The 27,544-nt window shown below is 40.0% G+C and overlaps 1 protein-coding gene across 1 annotated transcript in view; it reads right to left on the bottom strand.

Moving 5' to 3' along the window:
- LOC147711497 (basic phospholipase A2-like) overlaps positions 1 to 27,544 on the bottom strand; it is a 213,224-nt gene that overhangs the window by 104,816 nt on the left and 80,864 nt on the right. Inside the window, exon 3 of the mRNA XM_086920193.1 lies at positions 5,569 to 5,675. Within this exon, the coding sequence (XP_086776319.1) occupies positions 5,569 to 5,675 (107 nt within the window). The remainder of the gene's footprint in view (positions 1 to 5,568; positions 5,676 to 27,544) is intronic.

Below are 27,544 nucleotides of genomic sequence, written 5' to 3'. Positions count from 1 at the left end.
TTGGAAGAGATAATATATTTCTATTTCTTTCTATTAAGTAAATTTCGACAATTTAATATGGTTATTTTGCTTCAGATCTTACCTGCAATGGTTTTAAAACTCGCTTCAAACGGGCATATATTAGGGGCCTCGCCGGAACTGGATATGTTCTGGTGGGGTCAAAAGAGCATATCAATTGATGGAATGAATAAATCTCTACGATTTAATCCCCGCTATTGCTTCTACAGATTTTGGCTTGGAAATTATTTTAAGGCGCGTCTAACCGTGGGCATCTTGAACTGTCCCTGGTAGACCCTCGTTCTTTTTACATAAAGGAAAAAGGAAAAAGCGCCTGCTCCCATTTTAAGACAGTTCTATGGATCATCGATTTTTAACTAAAAACAAGCGAATGGGTATAGTGCGTGTTTGCACAATTAGTATGCCACATTCAAACGTACTATTTTTGATTATTAAAAATAGCCCTATGCTATGCCTACCCATGCAGTGACTGGACGGCGTCCGTTATACCTGCTTAAGGAATCCCCTCTCCTCCCTTAGCATGCTCAAATCCTCAGGATCCCTAGTTCTTACCTTCGTGCTCGTGGCGCCGCGTTTCTGCCTCGTTTGAACTGCACTCTGGCGTACACGCTGCGTGTTCTACTATTTATATCTGGTTAATGTCAGAAAATGACTAGCAGCTGGTTGATTTACTCTAGATGGGGGAGTGACCTATGTGAGCGAAGTCGCCATCTTGGAGTGGTGACTTAAATCGATCTTTGCCCAGTATGTTCTATTTTTACACTCTTTAGTTCTCATTCTTTATAAAAATATTTAACTGCGCTTTGATCTACCGCCTATTTTGGTATATCCGGTCTAGACCCCTCTTTATTTTATGAAATTTCTTTATATATATTCATTCCGAACATTGTTTTTAATATGTTAGGTGGCGCCATCTTGGTTTGGTAATGCCGCGCTAGATGTTATGAGTATTTTTTGTATAATTCTTTCCTAAGCCCACTTGTAAGTTTATATTGGTTTCCTTGACTATTTATTAGTGCGAAGCGTTGTGTTCTCTTTCTACGTTAGGCGGTTCCTACTCCCAATATTGTGTCTCCGAATTTGACAATTATCGTCTATGTTATGCTATGGTCTAAGGTTGGCAAGGGTGTTTTATGCGGTCAAGCTAAGTCCCTGTTTTTTCAAAGTACCTTAATTTAATTACCTCGCAGATACGAGAATTTAGTGCATATGAGTATATGAATTCCATGACCTTAGGACCGGTGGTATAACGATACATAGTGTTTGTCCATAATAAATATTATTATAGGACATTACGTTGTGGTTTATTCTGGTCTCAACCGGGGTTACTACAGTTACCTGAAGCTTATTAGTAACTGACCGAGCTATCTACACAGTGATTAACTGTATTAGTTGTATCTATATGTCTCTATACAGTATTTAATCCTTGCCTCGGGTATTTTATTAATTCTGTTTTATTTTAATAATTTAATATGGGGATCAGTTTTATCTGTCCAGATTCAAATGAGGGCCTCCCATTCTTCCCTCGAGTTGAGGCCTTTTTTAATGGTATTGAATTTAATCATGTACCACTGTTCTTGCTGTTTTCGTCTAGTGGTGCTGTCACCTAGCCTGGTTAGCTCCTTTATTCGTTCTATGATGACCCATCTGAGATCTTTTTCATTATGGCCTTTTTCTTTCCAGTGCGCTACCAGGGGGGCATTTTCTTTGTTATTTTTGATCGCAGATTTATGTTCGCCGATCCTTACTCTTACCTCACGGCCTGTTTCTCCAATATAGGCTTGTTCACATGGGCACAGGATCATGTATATTGCGTTTTTTGTTCTGCAGTTGTTTAGTGTGGTGATATCATGTGTTGCACCGTTGTGTACCACTTTCTTAGTGATTACACAGAGGTCATATATACTGCAGTTACCGCATTTGTTGTTTCCCACTGCTCTATTACCAGTGAGTGTCGTCTGGTTTTCTACCACATCATCCCTGTACGTATGTACTAGGTTAGATTGCAGATTCTTGTTTTTTCTGTAGGCAAACAACGGACGTTCCAGAACACTGGTGTCAGGTCCATTGTTGAGGATTTTCCAGTTGTGGTTGATTATATTTTTTACTTGGTTAGCTATCGAGGAATGTTGGCTGACCATCACTATTTTGTCTTGTACATTCTTTTTCTCTTTTTTAGTTAATAGACTTTCCCTGTCATAGTAGCGAGCTCGTTTGAAAGAGTGCTCAATCAGTTTCCTGGGGTATCCACGTTCCCTGAACTTCTTTTTCATATCCCCAGCATGCTTATGAAAATCTGCCAGGTCTGTGCAATTCCTTTTTAAGCGAAGAAATTCGCCAAACGGTATTGAGTCTTTTTGACTCTTGGGGTGGTGGTAACTGTGGTAGTGTAAGATAGTGTTGCGGTCTGATTCCTTTTTATAGAGCTCTACTTTAAGTTGTCTATCCTCGCTTTTAATGCACATATCCAGTTCCGGCGAGGCCCCTAATATATGCCCGTTTGAAGCGAGTTTTAAAACCATTGCAGGTAAGATCTGAAGCAAAATAACCATATTAAATTGTCGAAATTTACTTAATAGAAAGAAATAGAAATATATTATCTCTTCCAATTAGATACAGTGTTTTAAAAAAAGAAAAAGACCAGATAAATCTGAAGACAAAGGAATACCACATTAGGAGTCTTAAAGAAGACATAGAGGTAATTAATGATCATAAGTTCCTCGCCTAGAATTTAAAACATCTGTTAAATCCTTTTTTAAGAAACTGTAATATAAATGTCTATCTTCAGGCCAAACAGCCAGTGATCTCAAATAATCGTCCTGGAACGACGCAATTGGCGCCCAGTACCCAATGCTAATTGGAACCGTGTGAATTCCTTTCCCCCATGTTGAGGTGAGTTTGCGGGTATTGCCCACTATATATTGTTTTACTCCCCACCCTTCATGTAACAGTCCCTTTAATAATGATTTCCACATATGAACGATGTTTGAAGGACACGAAATGTTGTATGTAATTTCCAAAAGGAACATGAGAACAAATGAAAAACAAGCTATATGTCATTGTCACATTAAGCTGTTGATAAGTTCCCGATTTAAGGGACAAATGCAGAGGCCATCCATGATAAGGGTACAACCGGAGATATGTAGATAACTTGCTACCTTGAATAGTGACCTGACTACCAATATGAATATACTATTAATAATACTGATATACAGAAGACTATAGAGAACATGAGTATGTACCCAGAGAAAACAGACATTGATATGATACCATTTTGCCCCTCATACAGGGAGAGTGAAGTCTTTCTTGTACGGAAAACCCCTACTAAGAAGTCCTGAGGAAGGTGCCACATTACCAAGTGCATAGCACCGAAACGCGTCGACGCATTTCTAAACGGGAGAATCCACTTTAAGCTTAAACACACACTGGATGTACATGGATTTTTGTCACATGTGTGTAGGATTGTACATGTCATTTTTAGCTAGTGGATCTGAAAATCTATAGTGGTAAAATTATCCAAGTGCCACCGTTTTAAAAGGGGTCTTTTTGCTTTGTTTCATATATTGTCCTTGGTAACAAAATCCTTGTGTTCATGATATGTAATATAATGTGTATGTACTTGTATGCTTTATTTTTATATTGTCCATTTGTATTTTGCAGATTAAATTTTACTTTTCAGGGAAAGTTCCTTTGAAATTTTAAATGTGTGTATTTTTATTGTAAACCACCTTTTCATTTTAATAAAAGAACTAGATTGTTAACAAATATTTTTCTTTGTGGGAATCATTATGCAAATCTCTCCCCGTCGAATAGTGACCTATAGTAGCTTGTAATCCAGGTGCTATGGTGTAACTGTATGGGTATAGACATTACGGGCTAACAAACATATCCCAGGGATTTCTCTTTGACTTTTTGGAGAGTAAGGGATAGCCACAATTTCTCACATAGATCATCTGGCAATTGTGGTGCGACCATCAAACTGATGAAAGGAAGGGTATCTCGATCACAAGGTTTCAGAGGTCTCGCAGTCATTGGTGCAGTGATCTTCTTCACCTTTCTCTTTTTGTCAGGGTGTTTATTCGGTGGGATATTTTGAGATTGAGATTCCTAATCAATGTCAAAAGATGATGTAGTGCCAGCAGGTACTCTGGGGATTGGCATGGCTAGTGGAGAGACAGGTCCAGATATTCCCGGGCAAGATCTTACCTCCTCAAGCAAAAGGCACTGCTCTGTGATCTTAATCTCTCGCACTTAGGAGAACAGAGTCTAGTGTATTGATGATTTCGCCCCCTGGTTCATTTAATTTCACCTTCCGTTTCAAATATATGACCTTCGCAAACATTAGTGATAATGAAGTATAATAGTAAATGTTGCTCCCTCACATATATGTGCTTTCCCAATGCTTATTATGAAATGGAGTTATGATAATAAATGTAACCCCGATTCAAAGTATATTTTATTTTCAAGATTGTAATAAATATTTCACAAGTCAGGAATTGTTTAGACTTTATTTTGGCTTCTTTTGTTGATCCTTGACTTTTTAATATATTTATATTGGTTGTGTATTAAATATTGCAAAATGTTAATATTTACTATATGATTGTCTAATGAATGAATATGTGGTACATGAAAATAAATATTTATACATTTTTCATATTTCTTTAACATGTAATCATTATTTTTTTAATAAAAATTTACTGTATTTATAAATATAATTAGTTCTATGTATTTTGTTAGATCAATAAACATGTTAAAAGATTAAGGGCCTCATTTAGATTTCGGCAGACAGGTTATTCGGTCTTAACAGTGATGGATATCCCGTCCACCAAAATATAACTCCCATATGATATTGTGGGATTTATATATTTATATCTGTCACCATTATCCAGGAGTAACCTGTCCACCAAAATCTAAATCAGGTCCTAAATTTGTTTTGCATAATTGGTCTGTGTTCTTAATATAGTTTTGAAAATGAAAACAATTTTTATGAATTTTTTATTGTTTCCCAAAAATACAAATATCTTAATTTATGTTATTCTTGTGTAGAAATATATTAGAGATTTAGATATATATTTTTTTTTTAAATGAGTAACATGTTAAATGTGTATTAATTCTAATATATTATTTATTTTATATACATTATGGTACACATTTTTCTGTAGTTAATATCTTGCTTTTTTAATATTTCATTTTGATTGTCTATATTGTTGAATTCAATACTTTGGTCAAATATATTTTTAAGTCTATACTTTTGTAAGTAAATATCCTGGTAGTAGATGTGTCTGGGATTTGAATAATCAGTATTGAAAATTGATATTTTGACAGTAGACATTTATACCTCAGTAACTTTTCAGGTTGATATTTTTTTAAGTCCATATATAGGACTACAACCAAATGTGCCACATTGTGGGAAGCCCACTCTCTGAACTAGGCAATCCTTTCCATATCAGGCTTTTCCTGTTCCCGTGCCTCTTTACCGCTAAACATGCACTTGCTCAACATCCCAAAACCCCTCATGTTAGAGTGATATGACTAAACACAAGATCTCACCACATACTACGTTCCCATCGCTCATGTTGAATTTGTAGCTGCTGGTCTTTGCTTTGCATCCTTTTCCCCCTACTTTTGCATAGCAGCAATCGTGAGTTTGACAGCACCTTAGAAAAGAAAACTCAAAGAATGACCACAACAATCAGATTATCATACATATCCATACACTCCATACTAATATTTATGTACTCAACCTAACACCTGCATACCCCTATCGGTTAGGAGAGCTACACTTACCTTAGCACAAGCCACAAAGGGGCAATAAGTAGACATGGGTAGGTTGATTACCTTTGAGCTCTGAGTGCCCCTTGGGGTGGGGCACTGAGAGCTCAATGCCCTTTGGTGGGCCTTGCAAGAAATTTCCAACATAAGTAAACAACCCAACATATTACATTTAACGATAACTGCATCATAGCATTTAACATTTTCTGAACTGCAGCATCAAGGAAGATGCTCCTGCCTGGTATAAACACTTCTCAATAAAATCTGATACATTAGTGTAGACTAAACATTTTAACAAACCTTCTATTTTAAGAAGTATGCGAAATTCCAGATGCAGATTACTAGGAAGAAATCACCTTCCTGAACCCTAAGTCCGCTACTGTGGCTACTGGCAGGCTGTATTTCCCAGACAGAACAATTTCAGGGGTCATGTGGCTCTCTTACAGCGAGAACTCTTAGAATCCTTGGTAATTAGTGGTCAAGGTAATTAGCCCTCAGTGCATCTCACCTAGGAATCATTTACTTCTTGGGTCGATGTGGACAAACAGTCTGAGGCTAAAGTTAGGATGGCTATAGTTATAATGCAACACATCAGCTACACTCACAATAAAGTTCTTCTGTCCAACCAAGGTTGCATTTAGACAACCTTTTATTACTCCCTCATGTTTATAATATATAGTTACAGTATTAACAGAATTGAAGTCAATGTAAAGCAGAAAACACATCTCAATATACCAATGTAACATAGCAATGACACAATTAACCAGTAATGTCCCAATGAGAATGGTAATCTCATGTTTGTACTTGCCAGCAGTTAATGCAGATTTTATGGGTAAGTAATTGTTTTTTTATTAATTGTATTAAAATTAATATGTATGAATTAAATGTATATGTTTACATTGTTTTATTATACAATACATATTTAAACTTGTGATTTAAAGATTTAAAGTGCTGTAGAGTTACATTTTATTAATTGCTGGTTTAAACTTAATATATAAAATTAGGCACATCAATATTATAAATTAGAATATTTTCTTTTTTTTTTTAAATGATAACCTTTAGTAGTTTTCCCTATACTTTCCCACAGGCTATATCCACCTCAATTGTGGAGATCTCCACCAGTAGGTGAAAGGTCAATAGTAGTAACTTTACATTAGAAAAATTCTGTTTAAAAAAGCTCCACTCGCTCACTTGATGGGGTGAAGATATGTAAGTCTACACCTTGATGGAAATCTCCACTAGAAAATAGTGAATAGCAGAAAAGTGGAGCATTACATATAGGAGTAGGAATAATTATACACATGATAAATATACATGAATATTTAATGCAAATTAAGGAGCAGCCAATGGATTTATGGTTGCACCACCTGCTGTAGTCACAATTGTATTTTGTTAAACATTACAGACAATGTTGCCCGCCTCAAAGGTCCGCTACTTATGGACCATATAAAGCAATGATACACACATGAAATAGAGCGGCAATAATATTTGAACAGTATATACAAAAAACTGTTCTTGGGCCTCCACTCGTGAAGTCGAGTCTTGCTTTGTTGTTTCAAATCATGCAAGTTCAACCAACGTGTTTCGCCCTCAAAAAAGGCTTCATCAGGGATAAGTTGTACCAGAAGATTTTCATGCCGAGAGTCTATGGCGCTGTACCTCTAAGTGTTACAACGTCATCTATACATGATCTTTTGAATTTTAATAGCCACACCTCATGTCCCAGTGCTGAGATAAGTAAATGCGTTGCACTTTTTCGTGGCTAAACATAAAGGTATTGGCAATTTTATCTAGTCAAATCGCCTCTGTAAAACCAATATGATAGGAGGATTGGGCACAAGGAAATAGGTCGTATATCAGCCCGGAGACCCCCTTGGATCTCCCCTCGGTCGTCCTGTCACCCGGACTCGTTCGTGTTTAAATGAATATTTACCTTTGTGGAATGTGTGCATCATCTACAATACAATGCACTGAGTGGGCTTTGGGTCAGAACCTTGCTCATGATTGGATGGCTTTCTTGTCTGCCTCAGTCCACTGTTCCAGGTTCAATGGTTTTTGTCTCTATCCTTGTGTCTTTTCCCATCCCAGGAGCATTTCCTCTTTACAGTGTGTATGGTTGTATTTAATAAAACTTTGAGAGGGAAGTATGCATTTTGGCCCTGAGTAGATCATGAGGGGTGAAAGTCAATGCTAATACCCTGGGGTGATGTATTTGCCGGTGGGTAAATACCTCATAGTTTAAGTTTTTCTTTAGAAAAAAAATTATTACAAGTGGAATCTGTGTATTTTGCAGACCAAAGTTTTTCTTTAGAAAAAAAATAATTACAAGTGGAATCTGTGTATTTTGCAGACCAAAGACAACCTGCATCAGGATTTAACAAACATTTTCCTACAGTAAATTTCAGCAGAACTTACCTGCCAAAATGTACCAGCGCAAAAAAAGTAAGTTGTGCTGTTTTACCACATTACTCATAATTAGGAGAACTAACAAAACTCTAATTTGGAGAGGAATCAGACTTTACGCTCCATCCCACAGTCCAAGGAGTAAGCAATTCAATGTAAATTGGATACCCTTTGTTAGACCTACCATCCTTAGGGTGGCCTTACCCCAACTTTTTGCTTGATTTTAGGACTCTGAGCACTTTACCACTGCTGACCAGTGTTAAAGTGCATGCACATCTTGCCTAAAACATGGTGACATTGGTACATACCTGATTGCATATTCAGTTAACTGGTAAATCCCTTGTAAAGTGGTATTCCATATACACAGGACCTCTAATCTAAAGGCTCCTAGCTAAGTTAGCGCTTTATAAATTTTATATTCATTCATTCAGAGTAGGCATGCAGCACAGATTGTGCCACCCACACAAGAAGGCTTTCGAACTTGTCTCAGGGCTGTTATTGTAGGGTTTGTGTGTGCAGTGTACTGCCACACCGACTTGACATTTAAAACCACGTGCCAAGCCTTAAACTCCCCTTTTATCACACATAGGTCACCCCTACGTTAGGCCCTAGGGAGCCCTATGGGCAGGGTACCGTGTAAATAAAAGGTAGGATATGCACTTTCAAATTTTACATGTCCTGGTAGGTATAGAGACAAAATATCGACTCCAAAATATCGACTGGACATAATATCGAGTTTTAAATATAGACTGGACAAAATATCGACTGGACATAATATCGACTACAAAAATATCGTTTTTCAGGTAAGTGAAGTAATATCGACTGTATAAAATATAGATAGCAAAAATATCGATTTTTTAATAATATATAATATTTTATAGTGTATTTTTATGTAATAATATGTGTGAATAGTGTGTATTAATGTTATAAAATATTTTATTACATGAATTTTGTTTTGATAATAATTGCGTAATGTAATTCTGTAGCGGGTTGTGGGTTTATAGGGGAATGGGGTGGGAAGTAATTTAATAATAATTAATTAATTAATATATGTTTGTTAATATTTTTAATTAATAATTAATTGATAATTAATTAATATTAATTAGTTAATTAATTAATATAATTTTGAATATATTTTGCATTAGTAAATAATTGTTAATTAATTAATTGTAATTAGTTAATTACATTAATTAGAGTACATTTTTTATATATATAATTTTGTGTTATTTTTAAGTAATTAATTTTGAAAAAATAATATTAATTATTAAAATAATTACACCTAATGTTCTAATATATTTACTTTATTGTTATTGTTAATTAATAATTAATTGGTAATTAAATAATATTGATAAATTTTGGGTAAAGGAGCATTTTTAGGGTTCAGGGTCAGTTTTCAGTTCATGGGTAAAGGGGTATTTTTAGGGTTCAGGGTCAGTTTTCAGTTCATGGGTAAAGGGGTATTTTTAGGGTTCAGGGTCAGTTTTCAGGTCATGGGTAAAGGGGTATTTTTAGGGTTCAGGGTCAGTTTTCAGGTCATGGGTAAAGGGGTATTTTTAGGGTTCAGGGTCAGTTTTCAGGTCATGGGTAAAGGGGTATTTTTAGGGTTCAGGGTCAGTTTTCAGGTCATGGGTAAAGGGGTATTTTTAGGGTTCAGGGTCAGTTTTCAGGTCATGGGTAAAGGGGTATTTTTAGGGTTCAGGGTCAGTTTTCAGGTCATGGGTAAAGGGGTATTTTTAGGGTTCAGGGTCAGTTTTGGGTTTTTGGGTAAAGGGGTATTTTTAGGGTTCAGGGTCAGTTTTGGGTTTTTGGGTAAAGGGGTATTTTTAGGGTTCAGGGTCAACAAATAAGATTTTAAAAAATTATTTTTATTATTTTCATTTATTATTTTATTATTATAATTTAATTTAAGTCGTTTTAAGTATATTTTAGTAATTAAAATTTAATATTAATTTAATTTAACACTGTTTTTAATAAAGTCGATATTTTTTACATCTATATTTTTGTTAACGATATTTTGTACTCGATATTTTTGTACTTACCTGTTTGTAGATACAAACTCGATATTTTGACTGTCGATATTTTGTCCACGATATTTTGGCAAGTCGATATTTTGTCAGTCGATATTATTTCAGTGATCCGTCCTGGTAGTGGCAAACAGCTACATTCGGTTTTCACTACTTTAAGGCCGTCTCCTCTCAGAGGCTAGCATTGGAAATTCCTTAAAATACTGTAAAGTTGTAATTTCTGATTAGAAACGAGTAGATAAATCATGTTTCATATCTTTGGAGTGGTAATGATAAATCCTCTTTAGTGGTAAAGTTGTATTTGACGTTAGTATTTTAGAAATATCAGTTTTAGAAAGTGGACATTTCTCTGCTGTTAACTTTGCTCTGTGTGCCTGCAGCCTTTCTCTAATACACGTCTGGGTTGAGGTGACAGCTACACTTTGTGCATTCTCTCTAGACAGTCACAAACACAGGAAGGTGAGGCACATCTGCATTCTGAGCACTCATCTGCATTCATCTGCATTCTGATGGGTCTTCTTGTGCAAGCCTGAATGGGAGGGGCTGACACTAACTCTTCAATAGGTAGTGTCCTGTCCTCACACAAAGCACTGATTTACCCCCACAGAAAGCCTGGCAGACAGGACTGGGTTGAAAGGAATCTTAGTCCACTTCAGAGAGCTCCTTTGAAGTCACCCCTACATCAAAAGCTGTTTTGGGTATAAGTACTGGAGTTCTGACCCTACAAAATTAGTACACTACTGACCTGGGAAGAAGTCTGCTGGAGTATAGACTGCTGTGCTTTAAGGATTGCCACTTTTCCTTGACTGACGGCTATGATGAAATTCTTCTCTGCTTTGCTGAGTTCCCCTGCTTATCTCTGCCCTGCTGAGGACAAGGCCTCGACCCATCTCATTTGAACCCAGAGTGACTCCAAGGGCTCACTTGCTTGCCTCCTGTTCTCTGAAGTCTCTGGGACACAAAAGACTCCCTGCAATCCTGCTGGCGCTGCTGGACTCTGCTGCCTTCTGTAAGTCCAACCCTTGCCTGGGGTGGCCCTGCAAGCCCTGCACCTCAGAAAAGGGTTCTGCAGCTCATTTCCTGCAAAAACCAAAGCATCGCCCCAACCGCTCTTGGTGCTTGACGATAACAGATCCACAGGCTGTGCAGCTCAATGACGAAGCTCTGCGCGGCCCAACAACGGAGCTCGACAATGACATAAGAACCCCTTTGAGCGGCTCGACGATGATTCAGTAGGCTCTCGATGTTGACACTTCCTCAATTCAAGGTATTTCTTCAGCAGGACCTGTCTGGGTCATGTAGCCGGCCTGCCCTCCTTCACAGTCAGCCTGAAATTGGATTTGTATTGGGCCCTTGCCACCTAATGAAGTCTTTTAATGGTTAGTGACTTTTAAGCACTGTTTTTGCATTTAGTCTAAAAAAATTCATATCTTGACATCTACTGATTATATATTTGTCGTTTGGTCTTGTTTTAACCAGATAAATATTCTCTTCTTCTAAATCTGCATGGAGTCTTTTTGTTGTGTTTTCATTGTGTTACTGCGTGTGTCGCCCAAATACTTTACACATTGCCTCTTGAGTTAAGCATGTCTGCTCTGTGGCAAGCTACCAGAGGGTGAGAACAGGTTAATTAAAAGTGTATATTGTTGTGAGTTAATAAATTCAGATAAGAAATCTCCAGTTCAGTAGTTAGAATTTATTGTAGGAGAAACGAGCCACCGCACCACTCTCTAACACAGAGTGGTACAAACTCAAAATGTAAAATTGGAATGCAATAAGAACCATGACAACAGAGTTCTGTCAAAGGAAAGGTAAAACAAGCCCAGGTAGATACAACATTACCTCTTTTTTTCCAAAAGTGGAACCATGAAAAGAAACATTAAAAAAAACAAAAGAAAAAAACAAAAGAAAAAAAACGAACAAGCATCAGCATAATTATCCATAAAAAGAATAGTCAACATAACTGCCATGGTAAAATAATCAAAGAATAGTCAACATAACTACCATGGTAAAATAATCAACGCAGCTTCCATGGTACACGAGTCACCCGTGAAGATCTTCTTACAACAGGTAAACCCACATAGGAACCTGCATTGGAATTCGCAGCTGGAACATTCTTTTGGGAAGAAGTTACAGAGGGGGTATGACTTGGAAAAGACAGTTTGTCACAGCAGTTTTTTACCTTAACGATCTTCCCAAGATTCCACCAATGTCCACCATCCACCATGCATGCATTACCACACACTTTCTGCACACAGACAGGCTCCCCAAGAGAATCACAACCTTTGTTAACCACTCTATAATTCTTGACACGGACCATGTCACCAGGCGACACAACCATAGTTTTGGTCGAATTTTTCTCATTATACCTAGTGGCCATTTTCACTTGTGCATCCTTGACACAAGAAGTTACCTCTGAGGTGTCAACACAACAAGAAACACTTTTAGACACGGTTCTCAACAGCCAAGCAGGATAAAGAGTAGAAGTGGGTAGCCTACCCCTGAGAGAAACAAAAGGTGCAACCCTAGTGATGAAATGAGGGGTTGTGCGATAGAACCAAATCATTGATCTAACAGCATTTTCCACAGCATGATTATTGTTCTTGGCCCACTTTATGCAATCCACAACCACACAGTTCATTCTCTCAACTTGACCATTCGTTTGAGGATGTCCAACAGAACTCCTCAAGTGCTTCACTCCGGACTCAGACAAAAAAGTGCGCATTTCAGAATTGACAAATTGGACCCCATTGTCCGAGACAAGAGTCTCCGGAAATCCCTCTCTCAAAAATTTTTCTCTAAGAAAGGAAATCGCACAACTGGCTGTGGGATTGGCACAGAATTTTACCTCAGGCCATTTACTGTGTAAATCCACTAACACGAAGACAAAGCGTAGAGAATTAGGAAGAAAATTAAATGGTCCCACCAAGTGTATTCCAACCTTAAGCCAAGGTTTGGAGGGGAACGGTATGTGTTGTAGAGGAGGAGTAGCGACTATCAAGCCCTTTTCAGCACTAGCACATACACAACACTCTCTAACTCTTTCATCAACCTCCCCGTCCATTGACGGCCACCAGTAATGTAACCTCAAGCGCCTTTTAGTCATGGTAACTCCCAAATGACCATCATGTGCACAGCCAGTTAACTTCAATCGCAACTTCTCAGGGGGAACACATCTCCCATCCCTCATTATCACACCATCCTCAATGGATAATTCTTCTGAAACTTTCCAGAAAGGTTGAATGTTGAAAGGTACACTTTTCTCCTTAGGCCAGCCAGAGATAATGTACTCTTTAACCTTTGGAAGGGTAATATCAGCATTCATGGCATCAATCCATTCACTCTCCCCACAACCCACATTCTCGTTAACATCCAGAGCAGCAATAAAACAATCTTCCCTGTCTTCTTCCAAATTAAGACATTCATTTTCCAACAAAGGAAGCCTTGAAAGCATATACGCCGTACAGTTTTCTTTACCCGGAATAAGCTTAGTTACAAAATCATATTGAAGTAACTTTGTCGTGAGACGAGCAATGCGGGGGGTGGCGTACTTGACCTTGTCCCCACTTAAGATGTAAACCAAAGGCTTATGGTCAGTTCGAATTACGAACTTCCTTCCCCAGATATATGTGCAAAATTTCTCGCAAGCCCAGTAACAAGCTAGAAGTTCTTTTTCGATCAGCGAGTAATTTACTTCGGGATCCCTTAGCACTCTGGAAGCATAACTAATGGTGACATCATTGCCCTTAACCTCTTGAGTTAAAACAGCACCCAGTCCATAGTTGCTCGCATCTTCCGTAATGGTACAACTGACATCAGGGTCATATGGTTTCAACGTTCTTGCATTTGTCATCTCAATCTTAACTAGGTCAAAAGTCTGTTGACACATTTCATCCCAAACAAACGCAACACTAGATCTAAGCATTTTTGAAAGAGCCTTCATTTTACTGGCGTAATCAGGTATGAAACGTGAATAAAATTCACATAACCCCAAGAAGGAGCGCAGCTCATCCTTGTTCTTAAGTATAGGACAGTCGACAACCGCTTTAATCAGACCAGGTCTGGGAGCAACACCCTCACCAGAGACCAAATGTCCTAGAAACTCCACCTCTCTCTTTCAAAATTCACACTTGTTTCTCTTTACCACAATACCCCTATCACTGAATTTGGAAAGAACTGACCTAAGAGTGTGATCATGCTATTCCAAGAATTTATTGAAGATCAAAACTTCATCCTGAAAAATGACAACACCCTTAACATCTTTGAGGACACACTGCATAATCCTTTGAAAAACGGAGGCCGCCGAGGCAAGTCCAAACGGCATCCTACAGAATTGAAATGATCCAAAAGGTGAATTAAAAGCAGTAAAATGTCTAGACTCTTCCTCAAGTACAATTTGGTGGTAAGCCGAGGACAAATCGATTTTTGAAAACCACTGTGCGTCCTTCAACTCTTCCAAAAGATCACCAATCTTAGGAAGAGGATGAGCATCCACCCAAATCTCCTTATTGAGACTTCTAAGATCACAGCACAAACGAATTTCACCATTCCTCTTCCGAGCTACTACCAATGGACTAAGCCATAACCTCGATTCAATAGGCTCAATTATACCATTTCTCTCCAATCTCTCAAGTTCAGCCTTAAGATCAGCTCTTAAGCTAAAGGGAACAGACCTAACTTTGTGTTTCACAGGCACTGCATCTTTTTTTACTTTAATTCTGAGTTTAAAACCAGAAACTTTACCGAGAGAATCAGAGAAGACACTAGGGAACTCATTCACTAAGCACAGCGGATCAGGCAAGTCTTGCACAACAAGTACTTGTTCCCTGGTACCAGGCCGCAACACCATGCCAAAGAGTCCTTGATGGTACCAACCGAGAATGTTCAAACCACGCGCAGCGACTTAAATCTTTCCATGTATTCTTCTATCCTTGAATTGTAATACATCTTCAATAAACCCATCTAAAACAATCTTGCGACCCTCGTAAGACACAGGGGCCCTATCAGGAGGAAGCAATTCTCTGTCTTGCCAAGACTGCTTGAACAAATCAGCAGTAATCATTGTTATCCTGGCTCCTGAATCCACAAGTAGTTTCAAACAAACCACCCCAACAAAAATGTCAACATACAGGTCTACACAATCAGAAGGATCACCCGAGACCACACCATCATCAGTGACTGTAACAATCATATCTGTAAAATCCTTTACAATACTCCCCTCCAATATCTGTTCAGAAACCTGTTCTTCACCCACGACACAACTAACGTTCTCTGACTTATTAGCATTAGCTTGACAAACCTTAGCTAAATGACCACATTTGCCACACTTATAGCATTTGGAATTCTTACCAGGACAAAAACTATTTTCTCTGGAGTGCGGTGGGTAGCCACACCTATAACAGATATTTTTCTTTAAAAAACCCTTTTCATTAGACCTATCCTTCCTTGGAGGGTTCGTTTTTAGAACAGAAGATGCAATGACATCACACTTTCTTTATTCCCACACACCGTGCTCAATTCTTTGATACAAGTTTGAGCAAGCTCAATACTCTTAGCAACTTTTATGATATCATCTAGAGTAGGATTCCCCATAGTGAGCAATTTCTGCTGAATGTGTTTATCACTGCAATGCGCAATAAATTGATCCCTTACTAACTGATCACGAAATTCAGCAAAAAGACATTCTGCAGATAATTTGCGCAAAGCACTTAAATACGAATCCACATCCTCACTCTGAAGTTGTGCTCTCTTGAAGAATTTGTGTCTAAGAACAACCAGACTTGGTTGTACATCAAATTTAACGACTAGTTTTTTAATAGTTTCTTGGTATTCATCCAGTACTTCACCCTCCCCAAGAACTACCTCAGGTAAATGCTTATACACCTCCCTTCCCACAAACCCCAAGCAGTTCAAAAGCAGAATTTTTTTCCTTTCTGCCCTGTATCTAGAAGCACCAATAGCCCCAATATAAGTCTCAAATGCGTTGAACCACTGTCTCCACTGAATAGGTGGCGTGCCAGGACTTTCAAGGAACGGAGGTGGTTGATTAATAGACTGCATTATGCAAAATGCTGTCTAAAATCAGTTTGAAAGTCAAAGAAATCAGAGACAGAATTAAAAAAACAATACGCTTTCTTCTAGTCGTAGTTATCGTTGAGCTGGTGGGTATTCACTAAGAAGTTACTTGTTCCACTTTCATCAACACACCAGCAGCGTATGACACGATGGAAGAGATTGAAAATGAAAGTTCCCAGTTCACTGGAGATCTGTAAGTGTAAGAATGCCTTTAAAATGCGAAAATTAGTGAGACACACACACTAGAAGCGTGCGTATCGTCGAAGCAAACATCGTGAAAACGAAATAAAATTGCTGAAAACCATGGAGACTCAAAGGGAAACTGAAGACTTTTCCGACAGTCAAAATGCAACAGACATCAAAACGGTTGCGCAAGGTACGTAGTTGCTGTAGTTGCCACTTGACTTGGTTACGCAAGTTGAGCCCAGTAAGATTAGCTTTGTGACGTGCGTTAGGCAAATGATTGGCTGCCCAGTTTAAGTGTCATCGCAATCTTCACCAACTCCCAAGCAACGTTCTGATACGTCATCAGACGTACGAAGATGGTCGAAGAGCAAAAAACGAGCGGAGGCTTAAACACAGCTACGCATGTCTCAGAACTGGCACGTCTCAGAGCTGCAGTGAAAACAGGTAAAAATGCGCTCGGAGCAGTCTCTTATGCCAGAAACATCAGCACAATTGTTCTTCTGTCAGGAAAATCTTTTACACACTCCCCCCTCAACCTCCTCACCTTCACATCTTCTTAGTAAACAGCCGCTGGGGAAATAATATTCCCGACAATGCTACAGCCGCAGGAGAAGGTGAAAGGGGAAAAGTTAACCCAAGAATTAAGGCTAGCAAAGTTCAAAATAAGTCCGCTTTGCCTTTTACTTCAGTTTTCTTCGGTTTTCTTTCTAAATTTCGTAGCAGTGGCTCGTGACTAAATAGCTCCTTCTCCTCGTCGCCAAAAATATGTTGTGAGTTAATAAATTCAGATAAGAAATCTCCAGTTCAGTAGTTAGAATTTATTGTAGGAGAAACGAGCCACCACACCACTCTCTAACATAGAGTGGTACAAACTCAAAATGTAGAATTGGAATGCAATAAGAACCATGACAACAGAGTTCTACCAAAGGAAAGGTAAAACAAGCCCAGGTAGATACAACATATATCTAGCTTACCCTGACTAGAAATGTAGTCCCTACTTTGACAGGGTGAATGCCTCTACCAATTAGAGCCCCAATTTATAACACTGGTGATCAGCGGTGAGGATAGGACTTGTGTTTGTGCAATATCATACTGTTATTCAGCATTCACAACAACTTTATACCTAAGACCAATTCAGGCCCTGATTGGCATTTGTGACTTTTCTGCTAAATTATGTCTCTCGCTGGAGAAGCAGCACTTGCACCTACAGGATTTGAGTTTGAGCTGGCCAGATCAGGATGCTACACTGTGCAGCAGCTGAAAGATTTCTACAAGGTGCTTCACCAGGAAGGTGCAGCTGCAGAAACCTTTCCCGGCCTGGGCAGACACCCAGGGAGCAGATGAACCCTGAGGAGGGTGACCTTTATCTATAGTCTGAAGTGGCTCTGTAACTGCCTGTGGAAGATGACAATGATTTGCTAGGAGCAGTATTGGCTACCAGAGCAGAAGCAGTGTCTCCTCAAAGACCTGTCACCAGAAGAGCTTGCAAACAAGAGGGAGGAAAGAAAATTAAAGTTAGAGCATGCCAAGTTGGAGCAGGCTCATAAGAAAGGAGGCTGGACGTTGAGGCCTATAAACTTACCCATGAGGTCAACATCAGAGAGCTGAAAATAAGAGCCCTACAAGTGGCATCTAGCAATAGCAATGGTAGCAGTATACCTACAGTGGCCGCTGGTGAGTCCAGTGCCAGGATCCCAAAGGATTTCGTGGCCAATAATGTGGTGGGGGATGACAAGGATAAATGGTTTGTAGCCAATGAAGTGGCTGTGAGAGGGCACAAGGTCCTTGAGGAGTTCTGGGGTAGTAGTTTGTGGAGATATATCCCCAAGGTGGGCAGGGACACACTCCCTACACTAGAGATAGTGGACTAAACATGATATACTGCAATGAAGGCTATACTAGTCAGCAAGTTTGGACTGACCCCTCAGAGTTATAGGCTCAGGGTCAGCCACTAGATCTCTTCATGGATATGGGTGGGTTTCTTGGATTATACTAGCAAGGCGCTGAAGAGCTGGGTGAGGGGCACAAGGTTGATGATTATTCAGGGCTATTCAACTTGCTTTTGAAGGAGCACATGCTTGATATTTGTTTTCCATAGCTGCTCGAACTCCTAGTGGATAGAAAGTTAACTGACCCCAGCAAACATGCTGACGAGGCGGGCATCTGGGTCAGCACCAGAGTGTCCGAAAATAAATCTGTGTTGGACTCCCAAGAGGGTGGTCAGGGTTCCCAGCAGAAGAAAGAGGGGGAGATAAAAAGACAGAGGGGCATATTACCAACAACTAGCGATAATTTTTGTCTCTAACTTGTTTAGAGACAAAAATTATCGCCGCACATCGGCGATTTTTATCGCAGATAAACCTTGCTATTATCAAGGTTTATCGCAAATGCTATAAAAAACCGCCGCAATGCATGAATATCGCTGAAAAGTCAGCGATATTCATGCATTATCGAGCAAATGCTCTTAGCCATGTTATCCACCTCCCATTGGATAACATGGCTAAGAACTGCTCAGGGCAGGTGTTAGCTTTTGGAGATATTCGCGCTTAGCACGAATATCTCCAAAAGTTGATAATAGGAGATAGCGATGTTAGGGACTGTTTCCAGTCGCTAACATCTTGGCACGCCCACTTTGCATGTCATTAGTGATAAATATCACTGACATGCAAAGCGGGGCCCAAGATGGTCGCTATCTCCTATTAGCTGTCACTAACTGGTGTTAGCGACAGCTTGGTAATAGGGAGATAATTTTATCTCCGCTTTCTTGGCTTTTAAAGCCAAAAAAGCGGAGATAAACCCCCTTGATAATATGCCCCAGAGTTCTCTAAAGGCCCTCAAAACAACTCACAGGGGAAAAGGTCTGGTTCTCATTCCCAATCGGCACACCGGATGAAAATTTACCTTGACAAAGGTCAGCAGATCAATCCCATTAAGTGCTATGAATGCTATCAGTATGAACACTACAAGGGCTATCCCAAGTGAAAAAAAAGAGCACCACCTCCCACTGGAGGGAAGAATCCAGCAGTGGCTGGTGTATTGCTGAGGTGGAGTTTGTCCCAGTTAATTGGGGGAGTTCAGTGGGATTACCCCAGGGTCCCTGTGTGACAATGAAATGGTTCCTAAGATCCGATCCATGTGCCCTCAAATACTACAAAGTATAGGCAATGGGTCACCTTCAATGGGCAAGGTGTTAATTCCAAATTAATTTTGCCAGGTTGTGGTGGCCGACAACAGAGAGGGTCAGTATCATGGTTCCCTGCTTCCATTTGAGTGTGGGAAGGGTGTTACAGGTCTTCTGAAAGTTGCTGTGAGCCCTGCCATGCCTGTGAACTGTTTGTTAGGTAATGACCTTGATCCCACTATCTGGAAAGAAGGAGAGCTCAAGGCTCATGTGAAGATGTTGGGGTTACCTGATTCGATCTGTGCAATGACAAGGTCTATTGCTACCCAGAATAGGAGTCAAAAAGGGCTGGAGCCTGGAACAATGGCCCAGCCAGCTGCTAAAGAGGGGAAAGGTAGAGGGCCTGGTAAACCAGCCCCTGAGAGCCTTCCTATTAATGTGGATGGGGCACTTGCGGTGGCCGTCCTGGACCCCACTGAGGAGGGCACTGCTTTTCTTGGTTACCTACCTACACTTTCTGGATGGCATGTAGAAGGAGGACCCACCAAGAAGGACTTCTGGAGGGCACAGAGGGAGTGTCCATGCCTTGACGGCATGATGAACAGGCCCAAGCAGTAGGTGATATATCATGGCATGTAGAAGGAGGACCCACCAAGAAGGACTTCTGGAGGGCACAGAGGGAGTGTCCATGCCTTGACGGCATGATGAACAGGCCCAAGCAGTAGGTGATATATCTGGGAGTTATCACAATTACTGGGAGGACTCACCCAATTAGACTTGCAGTCAGCGGTGGTGGTTATGTGAGCGGGATACAAGACAGGTGGGTGGAGAGACAGGAGACGAGAGACGGTGAGATGGTGCTTTGCTGTGCAGAGCGGTGTGGGTCAGTCCCGGGAGGAGAGCACAGAGCTCCTACACTGGTGAGCGTTTGCCGGGGCTGGGTGGGGCACGTCGGGGGATGGTCAGAATTTCATGGGGTTTGGGATACTCCCGCGCCCTCCCGCACCTGTCCTACCTGTGCCTGTTCCCATGCCTGTCCTGTCTGTATCCATGCCGGCTTGCTACAGCCCCGTTCTGATCTTCCCAGGTCCGGCATTCAGGTCTGCTTCCGGCTCATGCCCACACCATTCCGTCCTGTTCTGCCCACCTGCTCCTGCTCTGGTGGCTTTATCAGCTCTATCGGTCTACTGGAGGTTCGCAGTTCTCTCATCTACCCTCCACCTGCCACACAAGGATTTCTGCCACATATACACATGCACTATGCGCATTCCACTGGCTACCGAGGTGTTCACGGTTCTCACAGAGCTCACGGACCTCCAGCCAGCCCAGCCATCCCTGTATCAGATACCGCAAACACTGCCAAAATAGGTACAGAGGTACAGAGGGGGAGAGGGCCAAGGCGCCCCCCCACAGAGGCTGTGATAGTGGAACCCTTGAGCTGCGGAGGCAGCCTTCCCAGGTGTGGGTGCAGCTTGTAGCCAAGGTGTGCTCCCACCCCCTGTGGTCAGACAGGACAGCAGTTAGTACCGCAGCACAGCTATACCGGAGGTGAAAAGAGCACCCAGGATGCCGCACAGCTGGAGAACCAACCACTGGTTCACATGCAGGCCTTTCACCTGAGCCCAATGAGCAACTTGGATGACCACCTGGAACACCCCCACAGAGACCACAGAGTTCAACAGGCAGAGGGAGAGGGAACTCTGGAGGATACACCCCCAATGCCTGCTCCAGAGGCCGAACATGGTGCCGATGATGTAAGGTACACATAGTACACACAATACAGACACCACCACCAAAGGGTTCACCTGCAGTATATGCCTACTGACAAGTGGGGAAGAGAACAGTGTGATTGAATTCTCCTCTGAGCTGACTACTATGCCCTGTATGGAGCAGGACTTATCTAGAGAGTCACTCTCAAAGACTATGAGTCCCAGCCCGTTCCACACGCTTATAGACAGAGTTCCGGGGACAGACAAACAAGGTCAGCAAGACAAAGTCGTGGCAGCTGGCGGTGACACAATAGAATTGCATCCTCCCCAAACTAGTAACCAGAACTCAAGTGGTGGGAAGACACCGGCAGAGACAGCCTTAAGGCATGGTCCTCAGATGAGAAGCAGCAGCAAGCTACCTGGCCTTCAGACAGGAGGGTCCCAACCGACAAGACACCCAAAATCAAGCAGGAGGGAGGCACGGAGACCAGCGCGGTTGACTTTAACGAACAAAGCAACTGGTTGGCTTCGATCAATGATACACTAATGGCACCCACGAATGCCCTCACCTGGCAGTCACACAAATTAGAGGTCCAAATGGACACCATCCAAACCATATCCTTGGCCATTACAAACAAAAGCCTCAAGCTTGATAGGCTAGAAAAATTTGCAAACACCAAGGACTGCCACTGCAGAGTCATCATGTAAAAACTGTCAACACTCCCGGAAGTCTTTACAACGATGATTACGTACTTGTAAAAACTCACCTTAAACAATGGATGTAACATCCACTCAGAAACAAAGGCCGAAACTATGGGCACAGTGGAAAGCACAGAAATGTTCGGGACAGAATCCAGATCAATAACTTCAAGGAAAGAAGCCAGCCTAGAGCTGGCCCTAGCATAAGCCAACCCCCAACAAAGTCTGTGCAAGGCAATAACGAACAGGGCAAACAGAATTAGCAGTCCTAACACCTCCTTCATTGCCAACTTGAATCCCGAGAATGCTCACAACTTACGAAAATGGAGTACTAACAGCCAGAGTCAAAGGGTGGTTACATCGGAAGAGTCTCCCAGGACCAGGTGCTCTAACAGAGAACAGAGCCTCAGGAGCACAGACAAACACTGAAGAAAACCCCATAGCTCATACATTGACTTTATATAAAGTCATGTCCTGCCGCCAGTAAATGTCACGTGGAAGGAAAGACTCACTCAATAGGGGAAATATTTTGAAGTTGCTTCATTACATCCCCTCGTTAACACAAATAATGAGCAATGACCTCCTCAGTATACAATTCAAGGTAAATAAGCAGCAACCCACCATGGAAACACACTAACAACATGGAAGACATCTACGCAAGCTGACATGGTTTGAAGAGAAAAGTACAGTTTCGAAAAATGGGGCATAGAGGTCCAGGAATTAGAAGAAGAAAAATACCCATACGTGCTAGTCACAAAAGAGGGCGGCTTGACCAAACAACATAGAAACGGTACAAAGACACAAAGCTTCCTAAAAAGGACGCACCCCGTATACACTCCATCAATCTTTCACAACTTCACAACTGAAATTAGTGAAATAAAGGGCCACAGTGAGAGGAAAACACTTGAAAGGAGCACAGTAGATGGAGGCTGGCTTAGACCCCCGACAAGAATGGCACCCTGCAAAGCCACTACACTGCACAGAGGTCACATCAAACTGTACTCCTAGCCCTAAAGCGCAAAAAAAGGCAAACGCCACAATTCCAGTACAAAAAGATTTTGTGGGATCGGCCAATAGAGAACTCAAGACAAGCCTGAGGCTCATAACATGGAACGTGTCAAGAATTGTAAGAACAAGAATTAGCGTTTCTTCAATGGAAAAGATCCTGAAGGGGGACATTCTCTGCCTGCAGGAAACATGAGCCAAAGAGGACATCCACTTACGGATCACTGACATAATATCAAGGGACATAATATCCACTACCAAAAATATGGGCGAAAAAATATCGACAGACAGAATATCGACTTTGTATCTACAAACAGGTAAGTACAAAAAAACTGAGTAAATAATATACTTTACAAAAATATAGTTTGTAAAAATATCTACTTTATTAAAAACAATGTTAAATTAAATTAATATAAAAAATTATTTACTAAAATATACTTAAAAATACTTAAATTACCTTATAATAATTAAATAATTAATTAAAGTTAAAAAAATTACAATCATATTTGTTAAAACATATATATATATATAGTAACATAATATAATAAAAAAATATCCAATATTATTACCATAGGATAGCAGAAGTGTAAAATTACTATTCCCGCTCCAGAGAGTGCAACATTAGATAAGGCGTTGGATAGCGTAATGGTAAAAATGACTATTCACACTCCAGAGAGTGCAACAGTAGGGAAAGCGTTGGATAGCGTAGGGGTAAAAATTACTATTCCCACTCCAAAGAGTGCCACAGTAGGGAAAGTGTTGGATAGCGTAGGGGTAAAAATTACTATTCCCACTCCAGAGAGTGCAACAGTAGGGAAAGTGTTGGATAGCATAGGGGTAAAACTTACTATTCCCACTCCTGAGAGTGCAACAGTAGGGAAAGCATTGGATAGTGTAGGGGTAAAAATTACTATTGCCACTCCAGAGAGTGCAACAGTAAGGAAAGCGTTGGATAGCGTAGGGGTAATAATGACTATTCCCACTTCAGAGAGTGCAACAGTAGGGAAAGCGTTGGATAGCGTAGGGGTAAAAATTACTATTCCCACTCCAGAGAGTGCAACAGTAGGGAAAGCGTTGGATAGCGTAGGGGTAAAAATTACTATTCTCACTACAGAGAGTGCAACAGTAGGGAAAGGGTTGGATAGCGTTGGGGTAAAACTTACTATTCCCACTCCAGAGAGTGCAACAGTAGGGAAAGCGTTGGATAGTGTAGGGGTAAAAATTACTATTCCCAATCCAGAGAGTGCAACAGTAAGGAAAGCGTTGGAAAGCGTAGGGGTAAAAATTACTATTCCCACTCCAGAGAATGCAACAGTAGGGAAAGCGTTGGATAGCGTAGAGGTAAAAATTACTATTCCCACTCCAGAGAGTGCAACAGTAGGGAATGGGTTGGATAGCAAAGGGGTAAAAATTACTATTCCCACTCCAGAGAGTGCAACAGTAGGGAAAGCGTTGGATAGCGTAGGGGTAAAAATTACTATTCCCACTCCAGAAAGTGCAACAGTAGGGAAAGCCTTGGATAGCGTGGGGGTAAAAATTACTATTCCCACTCCAGGGAGTGCAACAGTAGGGAAAGTGTTGGATAGCGTAGGGGTAAAAATGACTATTCCCACTCCAGTGAGTGCAACAGTAGGGAAAGTAGATACTTCATATATTATTTAAAAATATATATATATTAATATCTATAAATAAAGTAATTACCAATTTCATATAATATAATAATTAATTAATTACAAATACTAATTTAATTTAATCATTACAATTAGTTATCTATTAATACTAATTAATTACAAATTAACAGTTAATTAATTAGTCATTAAAAAGTTACTCAACAATTTAAATCTAATAAATATCCCCCAAAAATTAACATATGTAATTAGTTATAATTAAATTACTTCCCACCCTATTCCCCTATAAACCCACAACACACTACAGAAAATAAATTAGTAAAATTAACATAATTATCAATTAATCAATTTAATAAAATGAATTCTCAATTAAAATGCACTTAATTACCAAATAACAATTATTTACCAATTAATTATAAATAAATAACACTACATAAATTAACATATTTAATTAATTGTGATTAAATTACTTCCCACCCTATTCCCCTATAAACCCACAACCCAGTACAGAAATTAAATTAGTTAAAGTAACATAATTATCAATTAATCAATTACATAAAATTAATTGGCAAATAAAAGTATTTAATTAATTACCAAATAAAAATTATTTAACAATTAATTATAAATAAATAACACTACATAAATTAACATATTTAATTAATTATAATTAAATTACTTCCCACCCTACTCCCCTATAAACCCACAACACGCTGCAGAAATTAAATTAGTTAAATTAACATAATCAATTAAATAAAATTAATTGGCAATTAAAATGTAATTAATTACAAAATAAAAATTAATTAACAATTAATTATAAACAAATACCAATAAATAAATTTACATATTTAATTAATTATAATTAAATTACTTCCCACCCTATTCCCCTATAAACCCACAACCCACTACAGAATTAAATTACGCAAAATTTAAATAACATTAAATTCATTCACTAAATTACATTATTACATAAATAAACACTTTTAACACATAAAATACACTATAAAAAATTCGATATTATTAAATGTGAGATATTTTTATTAACCTATATTATATACTTCGATATTTTGACTATCTATATTTTAAAATTCGATATTACATTACTTACCTTCAAAACGATATTTTTGATGTCTATATTCTGTCCATTCGATATTCTGTCCAGCCTAAATTTTGTACTCGATATTATGTCCATTCGATATTTTGTAGTCGATATTTTGTCTGTTTACCCCACTTACATGGCTTTGCCGGTATCCATGTGCCAGAGAGGAAACTTCATGCCTACGGTAGGCCCTCTGGAGGTCTCTCAGTTTACATCAGACATGCAGTAGGTAGAGGTCTCAATTGAAGAGCTTGGGTGTCCAACAGACATGGCACAGTTTATTGTGCTAAACGTTCTACGGGATGTTAAATCCAGAAAAGTACTCCTAATCATCAATGTATATCTTAACCATAACGGAGCTCCAAAATTGGCAAACACCAAAAGGATTATTGTAACCCTATGGGAAGTGCTCTGTGAATAAACCCACTTAGACTTGATTATTACTTGGGACTTCAATCTTCAACACCAGAGTCCGGACAATGGACAAGGCTCACCGGCTGAAAGAGAAATTAATACCTTTCTATGGTTGTATGGTCAAATCTCAGTTCAGGCCTGGACTGAGCAACACAGCCCCAAGGCTTCAAACTTTTTGACCTTCAATAATCAAACGACAATTGATTATGCCTTCATCAGGAAAGGCATGTGGAACAGAATTCTGGACTTCCAGATACACCATCATGACACAAGTGACCATGCAATGCTTATCGCAGAATTTAACCTCCTGTGCGAATGCCGTGAAGAATTGGTGCCCATAAGCCATACACTTGGGTGGGACGAGCACAAATTAGGGAAGAGGATCAAAAGGAACAACTTCACGGTCTCGAATTGGGAAGCTTGGAAGCTAAGATTAGCACATAGGGGACAACAGAAGCTTCACTCCCCAGCCATCCGGAGCTGGGAAACCTGGATCGATGAACTGCTGGTAGCCCTACTGAAAGGGGTGCGGAACACATCCCCCAAATCGGTGGGGCGCCAAGAAATAAACCAGAAAATACAACAAAAGGTTGAAGAACAGCACCCGCATCCTCAGACAGGCCAGATGGGCATATAAAAAAAGTGGCCTCCTGGGGGCAGAGAGAGTTTATAAAAAAGCACAGCGGAACCACAAACATTTATTATGGAAAGAAAAGTGCCAGACGATGGAGCAGGAATGGATCAAATTATTTGATTTATGCAAACCAAACATAAGGAAGCAATTCAGTGATGAAAAACACAAAAACGGACAGGCGGAATGCAGTCACAGCCGAAGGCTGGCTGGACCATACGGCAGAAATATATACAATGAAACCAGGAGGTCAAAATGTCAACAGATCCCCTAGATCAGAAGGGACCGAAGCGGACGAAGAAGACCGGACAGACGAGGTGGGCCAAACCCAGGACCCGAAAGAAATGTTAAAGGTCATAAAAAGGATAAAAAGGGATGGAGCTCTTGGTCCAAATCTCTTACCGAGCGGCTTGTTCAAGCAGGACCCCAAGGGTTGAGCGAAGTTGCTATCAGCTCTGCACATGGATTGCAGAGCCTTGGGAGATGTGCCAGAAGCCTGGCGCGGCTCGCTATTGCAGCCAATACATAAGAAGGGAGCAAAAACCAACCAAAAAAATATATACTCATTGCCTAGTTAGACATCAAAGGTAAAGCATATGCAGTACTTTGCTACAGTAACTAACTGCCTAGATCAAAGATAATGAAATACTACCTTTTTCAGACTGGCTTCTGAAAAGCATGTTCCACTATAGGCAACATTATGGCTCTCTCGTTCCTGGCACTACAGGCAAACACCAGCCAGTATTTGCATGATTTGTAGACT

Source organism: Lissotriton vulgaris, chromosome 5, assembly GCF_964263255.1.
Source record: "Lissotriton vulgaris chromosome 5, aLisVul1.2, whole genome shotgun sequence".
NCBI classification, from domain to species: Eukaryota; Metazoa; Chordata; class Amphibia; order Caudata; family Salamandridae; genus Lissotriton; species Lissotriton vulgaris.
This window is presented reverse-complemented; position numbering and strand designations above follow the sequence as displayed.